The following is a 12,814-nucleotide window of genomic DNA, read 5'->3' as shown; positions in this document are numbered from 1 at the left end:
TTGTATCTCTTTAAAATAATTTTATTTGCTTGGCTGCCTTGAGTCTTTTGACATATGGGATCTTCTATTTTTAGTTGCAGCATGTGAGATCTAGTTCTGTGACCAGGGATCAAACTCTGGCAGCCTGCATTGGGAGCGCAGAGTCTTAGCTACTGGACCACCAGGAGAGTCCCTCTTCTTTGTATCTTACTGGCCTAAGTTGGGTTATGAATTAGTCATTAACTGATTTAAACCTAATCATGATTCATTTCTGATGGAACTGAGGGTGGGGTCACTCGTCCCCAAGTTGCCATATGGCAAAAACGGGGAATGAAACTTGAGGGGGCAGGGGAACGGGTACTGTAGATATTGATGTCCAGCACAATAACAATTTAAGGCTCTCCATCTGGCCCCAAAGGGCCGTGGCTTTCTCCTTGCCTTCAGCTGTCTCTCCTATAAATCACAGTGACAGGCATCCAGTAAGACAAATATGACAATAAGATGAATTCCTACCTGCCAGAAATTTACAAAGCAACACATGGTTAAGTTCCACAAGAAATGTATAAAATTTGATAGGTATATAGAAGATGAAGTAATAGCATTAGCTTAGGGTGTTGTTAGAAAATGCTATTTAGCTGGACTTTATTGGATGGGGAAGATTTTGATAGATATAGACTAGATTTAGAAATCGAGTATTAGTCATGGCATTTTTGGCCAAGGGAACAACATGCATAGATAGATGGAGATAGGAAAAATGCAAAGTATAAAATTATTAAAGACAAAAAAAAATTGTTAAAGACATGGGATTCTGGAACAGAGCTGCCCAATGGTAGCTGCTAGCGAAGTATAGATATTGAGCACTTTAAATGTGGCCAGTCCAAATTAGGGGTTTCTCCTGGTGGTTCAGATGGTAAAGAATCTGATTGTCATGCAGGAGACCTGGGTTTGATCCTTGGGTCAGGAAGATCCCCTGGAGAAGGAAATGGCAATCCATTCTAATATTCTTGCCTGGAGAATTCCATGGACAGAGGAGCCTGCTGAGCCCTAGTCTATGGGGTCACAAAGAGACACAAAAGGGTAAACATACATCAGATCTTAAAAAACTTATTAAAAATTAAATTCTCAATTTCATTTTTAAAATAAATGATTAGATGTTAAAATGATATTTTGGATATATGGGGTTATATGAGGAAATTAGATTAGTTTCACCTATATCTTTTGTTGATGTGACTTTTTTAGAAAATTTAAAATTATGGTGCTTGTGTTACATTTCTATTGGGTAGTACTGCTCTAGAAAGTGGAGTAGTCATAAATACTCCATCAAGCTTATTAAAATTGGCAATGGTGTTGGTAAAGCACCAAATATAGATACCCCAAAAGATGTTAAGCATTTCATTTTACAATAAAAATCATCAGAAAGGTATCTAATGGTTGGATAATTTTCCTTATATAGTACCTTACTCTGAGTTTACTTTCTTTTGATTTAATTTGTTCACCATAGCGTATAAAAAATGATGTTAAGTACCATGTTGTCCTGACTTTTTCTAGTATATCTCTGGAAGTGAGTATTTCTTAGAGGAGCATTGATGATATAACTGTTTCAGTGTTTCTTTTCTTGTATTTTTTTTCCTTTCTTTTGACATCAAACATTATAGTGCTAATTGGATAAAGTCATAATTTTCTCATCCACAAAATGAGTTTAGTAAAATGTAGTACACAGATTGGTTTTATTAAATGAAGTAAGTGAATGTGCAGAAAATGCCATTTGGATATAAACTGAGCTGGGCACTGTGTTAACCTTCATGGGAGAGAGAAAGATGACTAAGTTTTCATCTCTCTGAGTCAGGGTGACAAATACATGTTATACCAATTGAACTTGAAGGGAAGGTGACTCAGACACTCAAATGAGGTGCTAGATTTAAACGATGTGAGAGAAGTAGAGTGATCCCACCCAGGCAGTCACATCCCTGCAGAGTCTCAATAGACAAGAGCATGGGGATAGGGTGGGTGTATGGGTGGCAGGCTTTTTAGATTTTGGATTGAAGGAAATGTCTGGATGGAGATAGGAAAGTTCACAATATGTCATGAGATTCCTTTTTTTTGTCTCAAATATCCACGACTCTTAATATATTGCAACTGGATTATGTTGCCCCACTGTATGTCAGTGGGTCATTGCCTAGCCTGGGAGCTTCTTGTGTATGAGGACTGGTCCCAGTCATCTTTGTACATCTAGTATGCACCACGGAACTTGGCAAAAAGCACCTGTCCAATAGAGGATTGTGAGTAGATGAATCAACACGAACTTTCCGGCATTTAGAGAGTTATATACCACTTTTAAACTTTTCAGTTCAAAATACAGTATCTACGAGGAGTATTTGAATCTCTAGACCTTTATGACATATAGATGTATTCACTGATAGTTGTGCGTTGAGTTGTGTGACTGATAGGATTTTATCTTTCCTAAAGCCACAGAGCTTCAGTTTCCTGCTGCTACAGGGGGCTCTTCCTCCACCTCCCAGGGACTATGACATTTCTGCTGATTTTCAACACAACCTTTTGTGGAACTCCATTCCATGGCTTTACTCCTTCCAGGAAAGAAACCCTGATGCCTTGGCTGCCAACTGCTGGCTGCCCAGAGTGGAACATAATTCTGTCTTGGAGGAAGCATAATGGGGAAGGGTTATACCTAACAGGAAATCTAGTATTTGCTCTGCAGTGAAGTATGTGAAAAGATTGAAAGAAAGGACGCAGCTTAGCAACTAGACGTTTACTTTGTGTGGGATTTCCTTTTGGGTTTTTTATCCCCCTACCCTATTTTATCATCATTATGTTTTAATGTTTTATTTCCTGTCTGCTCAGTAAGGTGCTGTATTAGTGGTGGTTGGATCTGCTATGAACACCATTTACCGATTCACTGGAAAAAGAACAAGGAGAAAGCTTTTCTACTCACTTTCCATCATTTTGAGAAAGGAAGTGAGAAAAGCTGTTTTCTATGCATTACTACTTCTCCCCTTTATCCATTAATAATTATTTTTATTAGTGGACTAATTGATACCCCTGAGTTTACAATTGGAGTAAGAAACAGGGGCCATTATTGGCCTAAATGACTTCTCATCACTCCCCACCTTGAATAATAAAAATTTAACACCTGCAACTATTTGCAAAGAGTAACTACAAAGCCAAATGTATTATGTTGTGTTAAAGGCCCAGCAGTTATTAGCACAGCTCACCAAAGACCTGGGTGAGAAAAGGAAAGGGCAGGGGCAGCAGTTCTTGCTTGCAGGCACTGATCCTTCGTACCCTGCGGCCTCTTCCTTGTCCTCATCACTAGCTCCTTTCATGTACCTCTGGGATTTGATCAGGCCTTTGATGAACATGCTGGACCTTTCGCTGTAGAGCAGGGAGAGCTGTTCCAATTCAGACGTATTTTAATAGGGCTTAAAATCCATTTAGCAAGTAGTGATTGCACAGTTTTTGAGCTCCCAGGGGTTTATGGGTGTTTATGGTTTAAAACTCAAGCGGGGAAATCAGGAATGGTGTGAAACTTGGAGAGGTAGGGAGCGGGTTGGAAGTTGAGAGCTGAGGCAAGGCTCAGGAATGGCAATATCTATGGCAAATGTTACTTGATAACAAAAGGTACAATTTTTCACTTAGTCATTTTGGTATCAAAAAGCTGCATTAAAATATCTTTTGTGCACAGAAGGTACTCAGTAAATATTTATTGAACTTTAAACCAATGGCATGTTTTTTTAAATTTTTAAAAAATATGTATTTATTTATTTGGCTGCACCAAGTCTTAGTTGCCTCACACAGGATCTTTGACCTTTGTTACAGCGTGAGGGATCTTTAGTTGTGGTGTTCAAACTCTCAGTTGTAGCATATGGGCTTTAGTTCCCTGACCAGGAATCGAACCTGTGACCCCTTGATTGGGATCAAAGTCTTAGCCACTGGACCACTAGGCAAGTCCCCAGTGGCCTATTCTTAACCCTCCTTCTCCTCTTCCATTTTGTAGTTGGGCCCCACAAATTACTGAAATTATAGTTGGCAAGCTTGAGTAGCATTGCAGATTTTAGCAAAATAAATTGTATTTTTGAAGGAAAATGAGGTCAAACAAAGACTTGGTAAATGTAAGAAGTCCCTTTACAACCTCCACACAACTTCTACCATCCTGTGTATCTGACTAAGTTCCATTAGTCTTTCCAGCCCTCAGTTCCTCCATTTTTAGAGCCAAGGGATTGGACTAGTCTTCCAGGTCCATTTAGACACGTTTTAAACAATTAGAAAAAAAAGACTACATTCACCATTTACTTTTCTCAAGCACAAAAATGCAAGATAAATAAAATTTTCCTTATTTTAAAGAAAACTTATGTGTTTTCCAAAATAGTGTTGCCTCTACTTTTATTGGGTTATACGTATCATGACCTTTGGGAACACAGCCTTTGATGTCAGCATTGTAAATAACAGGTAACAAAGCAATGTAAACCTCTTTGAAGTTGGTGAGAACTGAGCTTGAATCCTGGCTCTGACAAGTACTATCTTTGTGACCTTAGGCAAATAACTTACTCTCACCAAGGCTCAATTTCCTTATTGGTAATAAGAAGATGATAATGTATTTAGAAAGCTGTTGTGAAGATTAAATATAATAATGGATATAAATTGCTCAACACAGAGCCTGGCCTGCAGGAAACACGCAATTCATATTACCTAATGTTAATGATATAACTGCTGGCATCGTAAATTGAAGACTATTTCACTGACATTGTAAATTGAAATATTTATTGAATAATGATCAGAATGTTTTCCTGATGCAAACTGACTTAAAATATTTCTTTCTCTTTGCAGATCTTATATTGCACTTTAAACACACCTAAAGTTGACATGGGAAAACTCTTAGGAGCACAAATAGGTCTCGAAGATTTCATATTTGCCCACATAAAAGGGATCAAAAAAGAAGTGAATGTGTATAAATCTGAGGATTCACTTGGTCTCACTATTACAGATAATGGTGCTGGCTATGCTTTTATAAAGGTAAGTATTTAAACAAAACAAAACAAAAATGACTGTGTGACTTAACTAAGGGTAACACTTAAGAAAAGTTACCAGGAGGGGGGACCGGGATGGGGAATACATGTAAATCCATGGCTAATTCATTTCAATGTATGACAAAAACTACTGTAATGATGTAAAGTAATTAGCCTCCAACTAATACAAATAAATGGAAAAAAAAAAACATAAATGGAATAAATGCTCCAACCAAAAAAAAAAAAAAAGAAAAAAATAAAGAAAAGTTACCAGGTCAAAGAAAGTTTGAAATGATCTATTGAGTGAGCACTAATTCAGTAGGAATGGATGGAGTGGTAATGTTTCCTTTAAAAACTGTTTCAAAGACACCATTCTTTTGTTTACCCTTTCCTTGAGTTTTTTCCCCTTCGGCTTAAACTTCCTCTAGGAGTTTGCATTTACTCAAGAGGAAAGCCTGGCCCTGGTGCCTACTCATCCATAAGGGCTCTTGTACATCTGTAAGCTCATCATCTGGTCACTTCCATGTTGATTTCCGTTGACTTAGTGTTATTTCCAAGTGCATATTTATTTGGCCACCTATTTCTTTAAAACAAGGCTCTTTAAAAATTTCTTAACTATATACAGTTGATTCTTGAACAACATGTTTGAACTGTGTGGGTCCATCTATATGCAGATTTTGTTCAGTAGGAAATGTTATACTATAACTATTAACCAACAGAGGTTGGTTAAATCTGTGGATGTGGAACTATGAATACGGGGAACTGCTGACATGGTGGGATTTTGTACAGGAACTTTCCACTGAACAAAGGGTCAGCACCCCTAGCTCCTGCATTGTTCAAGGGTCAGCTATAATTACTTTATCTAAATACAAAGAGCAATATAGAACTGCAAAGGCAAGAAAAGGAAGTTTGAAATGGTATGAAAAACTGTTAAGAACTGAAGAGAGGTAAAAAGATTCATCTCTTAAATAACAATTCTATTATTATAATAAGTAGTTTTTTTTTTGCTGGGGTGGGGGGACACAGGGCTTGTGAGATCTTAATTCCCCAAAATTGTGAGTCCCTCTAGTGAAAGCTCTGAGTCCTAACCACTGGACTGCCAGGGTATTCCCTGTAATGAGTAGTTGTAACACTGACTGTTATTGAATGCTTCTCAGGCATGTTGCATACATTTTCTCATTTAATGCTTACAACAGTTCTGTTCGAGACCATGTTTCCTTTTTAATTACTTAAAAGATATTTAGCTGCTCTGGTTATTAGTCACAGCATGTGGGATCTAGTTCCTTGACGAGATCAAACCTGGGGCCCCTGCATTGGGAGCGTGGAGTCAGCCCCTGACCACCAGGGAAGTCTCTTGATTACTTTTTTGTTGAGGTGTAACAGATACAAACCTTTAATGAATGTTCACAGATCTGTGTAAACACCGCCCACAGCAAGGGAAATTTCATTTCTACTCCTAGAAGGCTCCCTTGTTCTCCTCTCTCTCAATACCCTTCCTCAACAAAGGTAGCCGTTAGTTTGACCTCTGTCACCATAGTTTTGCTTATTCCTGAACTTCATATAAGTGAAATCACATATTACTTACTCTACTGTTCTGGTTTTTGCTCAACATGTCTGTGAGGTTCATCTCTGGGTAGGCGCTATTATCAGCTTATTATTTTATAGACATAGAATCAGGTTTGGGATGGTTAAGCAGCTTGCCCAAAGTTATGCAGCTAGACAAATTCAGGATTTGAATCCAAGCTATCTGATTCTAGAGCTGGCTGAGCAAAGAATTAGTGATGAAGTTTCTTCATACTTTTATTTTGTCCAAACCTTGATATGCTAATGCATCGTCATCGTTGAAAAAAAAATAGCCTTTGGGAAATTATCCTCTTAACTGTAAATAGTGCTTTATTTAACTTCCCACTTGATAGAATGGCTATTTTTAGCTCTGCAAAAGATATGACTCTGCTGAAGGTTGAGTGGGTGACCAAATGGAAAATCCGTGAGTTGGGAAAGTCATGTCGGATTATCTGGGGGAAGCTCAGGACATGAGGCACATGGAGCAACGCCTTTCTGATGTCAGCAGGGAAGGGCTTGGAAGTTTTGCAAACACGCATGGATTTTTTAGCTCTTAGCTTCTGATGTTCAGAGCTGTGTTTCTATTTTTTTTAATGCCTCTTCAAACATGTGCCTGCCTCAGAGTACTAGTCACTAGTCCCGTGGAGACAGAGAACATGGTGTCAAAGAGAAAGCAGAGTCTAAGCCAAACCTCTGGCTTATAGTTCAACTTAGAAGAGAAATGAATATCATACTGCGTAAAAGATTGATGTGGTTTTTTAAAAGTTAAGGGGGGATGATTTCAAACTTGAAAGTTGTAATAATACAAAGAACTCATATGATATGCTTTACTCAAAAAATTTTGCCATTTGCCATATTTGCTTCATTCTCTTTCATGTATATATATATGAACACACTCATATCTATATGTAAATTTTCCTGAGCCATAGGAATAAGCAGAATGCACATATAATATCTCCTTATTAATTTAAAAATGTAGTTTCTAAGAGCAAAGATATTCACTTCAATATACCTACAGTATAGTTATAAAATTCAGAAAATCTAATAGCAATACAATACTCTCAAACTAATCTAATATTCATATTGCAGTTTTATCAGTTGTCCTAACAATGTATTTTTCCTGGTATAATTCCAATCCAGGGTCATGTATTTTATTTAGTTATCATGTCTTTTTAGTGGTCTTTAATTTAGAACAATTCCTCAGCCTTTTATAGGATGTCCCTCAACTTGGACTTTCCTGATGTCTCTTCATATTGTGAAAGAGGTTATTATGCATTTTTGGCATGAAAATTAAATAAGTGATGTTGTGTTCTCAGTGTATTACATCAGAAGGTGCATTTTATTGGTTTGTCTCAATATTCATGATGTTAATTCCTGTTCCTTGTGCATGCAGTGTCTGCCAGTCTTATTCACTGCAAAGTGATGTTTTCCTTTGTAATAATTTGTGGGGAGATACCTTGAGATTATGTATATGTCTTGTTCTCTTACTTGTACCCCACAGATTTAACATCTATTGATGACTCTTGCCTGACTCATTTGCAAAATGGTGATTTTTATAATTCTATCATTTCCTATGTTTCTTTAAAACATTCTACATTCTATTATAATAAAGCATGCCACTTATTTATTATCTATTAGCAATATGGTACATGCTTAATTGCTCAGTCATGTCTGACTTTTTGTGACGATGGAGCTCCTCTGTCTATGGGATTTTTCAGGCAAGAATATTGAAGTGGGTTGTTAATTTTAAAAAATCACCTATTAGCAATGGACACATGATTTTTAAAAATTAATTTTTATTGCTGTACAGTTGATTTACAACATTGTTCTAGTTTCTGCCATACAGCAAAATGAATCAGTTATACATACATATTTATTCACTCTTTCTTACATTCTTTCCCCTTGTAGGTTATTAGAGTATTGAGTAGAGTTCCCTGCAGATACAGTAGGTCCTTAGTGGTTATGTATTTTTTGTATAGTAGTGTGTATAGGACACATGATTTCTCCTTCAGTGAGTTCGTTACCATCATCTATTTTGATGCTCAAATTTCCTGAGGTTTGGTCTGCAGGAGTCCCATCCAGCTAGCTCCTGTATCCTTTTGACCTGCCTCCTATAATTTTATTGAGCAGTTCCTTCTTTTCTGGTACAAGATGTTCTAAACTCATCTTTTATCTTCCTTTCTGCAGACTGAGAGTCAGCCATGTCTTCAAGGAACTCTTTTTTTGTTTTTTTCCAGTGAGAACTGGTATTTCAAAATCAAGATCTGAATGCTGGTTGCACGCATTCGTTGCTACCAGTGTGTCCCTGTTTCTAGATCCTTTCAGGTGCCATATAAGAGGTTCAGAAACATGTATTTTAGAAATTATGAATTCATAATTATGCCTCCAGTTCTATCCTGCCTCACAGTGTTCTTCCTTGGCTTCCCAACTGAAATATTTACTTTCAAAATTATTGAAATATTTACTTATTTCCTTAGTTCTGTAATATACACAGAATAGTTTCAGAATTGCTATCTATTTGTACTCTGAAAAATAAACCTATTAAGAGTTCAAGATTTGTAGGGAATTCCCTGGTGGTCCAGTGGTTAAGACTCTGCATGAATTCAGTCCTTGGTTGGAGAAATAAGATCCCACATGCCATGTGGTGTGGCAAAAGATTAAAAAGATTTCAAGATTTGTATGTTCTTTTTGTCTTTAAATGCAGGTATATGATCAACTTCTCTTCAGGAGTTATGTGGAATAGGTTCTCACTTGCTCCTCCTCCCTTCACCCCATAATTTTTATTCATTTGAAATACTGTTGAATCCATTTGCTTCTCTTTGAATTGAGTTTTTCCTCTCATGTTGATTTAATTTTCTGAATACATAAAATGATTTCAAAAGTTGAAACTATAATAAAAGTTGTATTCTTCCTGACTCCCATTACTCATTTCCCCCACTCCTTAAAGTAATCAATTTCATTAATTTCTGGCTCACTCTTCCAGTGTGATTTGCCAAGATAAGCAGAAAAAGTGGAATGTTCCAAGAGTTTGCATGTCATCCTTGTTCAGGGGCTATTCTAATCTTCTCTGTATGATTCCAATTTTAGTGTATGTGCTGCTGAAATGAGTACTTATATGCTTTTAGCAGTGGTTGGAAGTCAGAGTAGGTTGGTGTAAGAGGACAGTGTGGTGGGGATTCAGACAAGGGTAAGGAGGCAGGAGTCCCTGATTAAGAAGGCAGTGCAGTGTGGCCCATAGGACCATGGGCTTTAGAATCAAGTCTGTTTTCAGTCTTGTTTCCACCATTTATTTACATGCTGGGTGACACCTTAGACATATCATTGTATGCTTTCAGGTAGAATATTAGCACCTACTTTATATGATTATTTGGGTATAAACTAATGACACATCTGCAATGTTTGAGAGTACCTGTAATTGATAGCTATCTTAATAATAGCAATAACAGCAAACCATCACATAATTAGGAGATGAGACTGATGGCAGATAGATGTGTTTAATAGTACTGCATGGTGCTCACACTAGAGGGGTGGGAGGGAGGTCTAAGAGGGAGGGGTTTATGTATACTGATGGCTGATTGATGTTGTTGTCCAGCAGAAACTGACACAACATTGTAAAGCAATTGTCCTCCAATTAAAAACAAATTGAAAAAAATAGTACTGCAGGGTTCTCATAGATGAGCCCCTTCAGGTGGAGAGACAGCAGACTTACATTTTTGTAACTTTTGTACCGAAGTGTTAACACTTTCCAGGAAAAAGTGTATAAATAACTTAATCAGAAAAATCAGAGTATATTTACAACTAGCTTTGCAAATTCCTAAAATAGTTTAATACTAGAGTTGGGGTACATTTTCTATAAAGGGTCAGATAGTGAATATTTTAGGCTTCTTTAAAATTTAGGGTCATTACAGTCTTTTGTTGCAACTACTCACCTTGATGTTGTAGCACAAAAAGTTATATACAATATTAAACAATAAACATAGATGTCTTCCAGTAAAACCTCATTTATGGACACTATAATTCAAATTTTGTATAATTTTCACATGTCATAGATATTATCTTATTTTTTCCTGACCACTAAAAAAGGTAAAACCATTTGTAACTCATCGGTTGTATAAGAGCAAGTTGTAGACCAGACTCGACCTGTGAACTGTTGTTTGCTGATCCCTAGATTAAGAGTAGAAAATACTTTTAGATTGAAAATAAAGATAAGGGTTTTACTGTGCAATTAAGACATGAAAATCTAATTGGCTTTGAATTAAAGTAACTTATAAATAACCACAGAATGGTCATTTTCAGAATGTCTTCATATAGCAATCTTCATGATTTGAGGTACTCTACTAGAACTAAATCACATTTTAGCAAGATCCTCTGGGAAATACAGTATTCATATATTTCTACCATTTTGATTGTTTAACCATCCAGAACTAATAATTAGTAAGGTTGGACATGTACAAGGTTAAGAGGTGTGGGGGGTTCTGGGATGGGAGCTAGGATCTCTGAGAAGAGGTATGTACAGTGAGAGTATAAGTGGTGAGAAGTGGTGATCTGAGAAAAGAGGTAACATTGAGATCTGGAGGCCTTGATACAGATGAAGAACAGCTTAGTAGAGGTAAGAAAAAGTAAAGTAGGAGGGTGGGAGTTGTTAAAAAAAGAATCAGAGTTCAAAGGTAATAGGTCATTTTTTTCTAGCTTTATTGAGGTATAACACCATGTAAATTTAAGGTGTACAGTGTGCTGATTTGATTTGATTTGATTACAACTTACATGTTGTAAAATGACTGTCAAGGTGATAGGATACGTCATCTGGGATAACTACAAACTCAAACTCTAATCTTGAGGTCAGAAGGCACTGGATTCTTCATCTGACTTTTCTTTCTTTCTTAACCAGCCATGTGGTCTTGAGTTAGTTAGATCTGTGTTGATTGGGAGTGTTTTGAGGAAAGAGCATGATGTCTTCTGATTATACTACCTCTGTTTGAAACCCAGTTCTCTTGCTTATGAGCTATGCTACTTTGATTAAACAGTGTCATTGTTGTGCTTTGAGTTCCTCATTCACTAATGGAATATTAAACATTCCCTCCCAGGCTTATTAGGACTAAATCAAATAACTATGTACAATTTTTATCTAAATGTTTATTCTTATGAACAAGGTTTGAGGACAGTATATGGAGGGTCAGTAGCAGAAACTCAAAGTTGCTGACCATGAGGGCAAGATCAGCTCAAACAACCTTGAATGAATGCTTGAGACTTTGAGGATGATAGAGTGCCATTCTAGAGTTCTGATATGTGATGAGAAGATAGAGTTTTGTAATTATATGGGATGAATTGATAGAAGTTAATATAATAATGATCTGAAATATTTGGGAACTTATAAGTTTAATAATATTGTAAATCTTCTAAAAATATTTAAAGTTGTCTTTACATTTTGTAGCATCAAACTCTAAAGCCAGATGACAGAAAGTTCTAAGTGTTAAAATGATATTAAGTGACTCAGTAAATATAAATATAGAAGTAATACCTCTTTTTTCTTCAAAGTCCTTCATGCTTGAGTAGCACTTTTAGCAATATTTTTAACCCCTATCAAGTTATGGTATGATTATTAAAGTATAATAGATTACAGAAGCTTGTCTCAGTTGCTACCTTATTCTTTATACTTAGGAAGTTGGGGTTCAGGTAACCCACACAGTATATCATTAATGTCTCCCACTCTTCTTCTGCATATGACTCACCTTATGATGCCCTTCTCCAAATTTCTTATGTTGATTTTCCTCTCTCTTCATCCCAGATTATTATCTGCTGGCTCTGATGATTACCTATGCTTTGATTTTTCTCTTGCTCACCTGGATTCTCACCTTGCTGCCTACTGACTTCTGGTAATTGTCTTTCCACTCTCTGGACACTGATCTGGCTACCTGTGGCTACTCACAGGCTCTGGTTACCCTATATTCTGTTACTCCACCCTTTAATTTACTGGTTTGATTCATAGTTGTCTTTAAAGTCTTTCATTTAGTTTTATATAATGCTTATTTTGTAAATAAAACAACAAGTCTTAAAAATGAAAAATATATGGAGCTGAAATTTGTATAGTGTAAGTCATCAAAGGAAAAATAAGTTCAGAATATGTCAAGAAATAAATTAGAATAAAAATTAAAAATGAGTTATAGATTTTCACATTCTCCAATGACTTAAGAATGGTTAGATGACAAAATATTAATTTTTTTCTTTGTTTCTTAAGCGCTAGTCTTTTGTTT

The 12,814-nt window shown here is 36.4% G+C and overlaps 1 protein-coding gene and 1 non-coding gene across 2 annotated transcripts in view; one reads left to right on the top strand and one right to left on the bottom strand.

The window, feature by feature from the left end:
- Window positions 1-12,814, top strand: part of GIPC2 (GIPC PDZ domain containing family member 2) — a 93,028-nt gene that overhangs the window by 22,680 nt on the left and 57,534 nt on the right. Inside the window, exon 2 of the mRNA XM_070467870.1 lies at window positions 4,822-5,007. Coding sequence (XP_070323971.1) covers window positions 4,822-5,007 — 186 coding nt within the window. The remainder of the gene's footprint in view (window positions 1-4,821; window positions 5,008-12,814) is intronic.
- On the bottom strand, window positions 9,568-9,674 carry LOC139035323 (U6 spliceosomal RNA). Its single transcript, XR_011487993.1, has one exon. It is a non-coding gene; the product is annotated as a U6 spliceosomal RNA (small nuclear RNA).

This window comes from Odocoileus virginianus, chromosome 5 (genome assembly GCF_023699985.2).
Source record: "Odocoileus virginianus isolate 20LAN1187 ecotype Illinois chromosome 5, Ovbor_1.2, whole genome shotgun sequence".
Taxonomy (NCBI): Eukaryota; Metazoa; Chordata; class Mammalia; order Artiodactyla; family Cervidae; genus Odocoileus; species Odocoileus virginianus.
The sequence above is the reverse complement of the archived record's forward strand: the minus strand, read 5'-3'. Positions and strand labels throughout refer to the sequence as shown.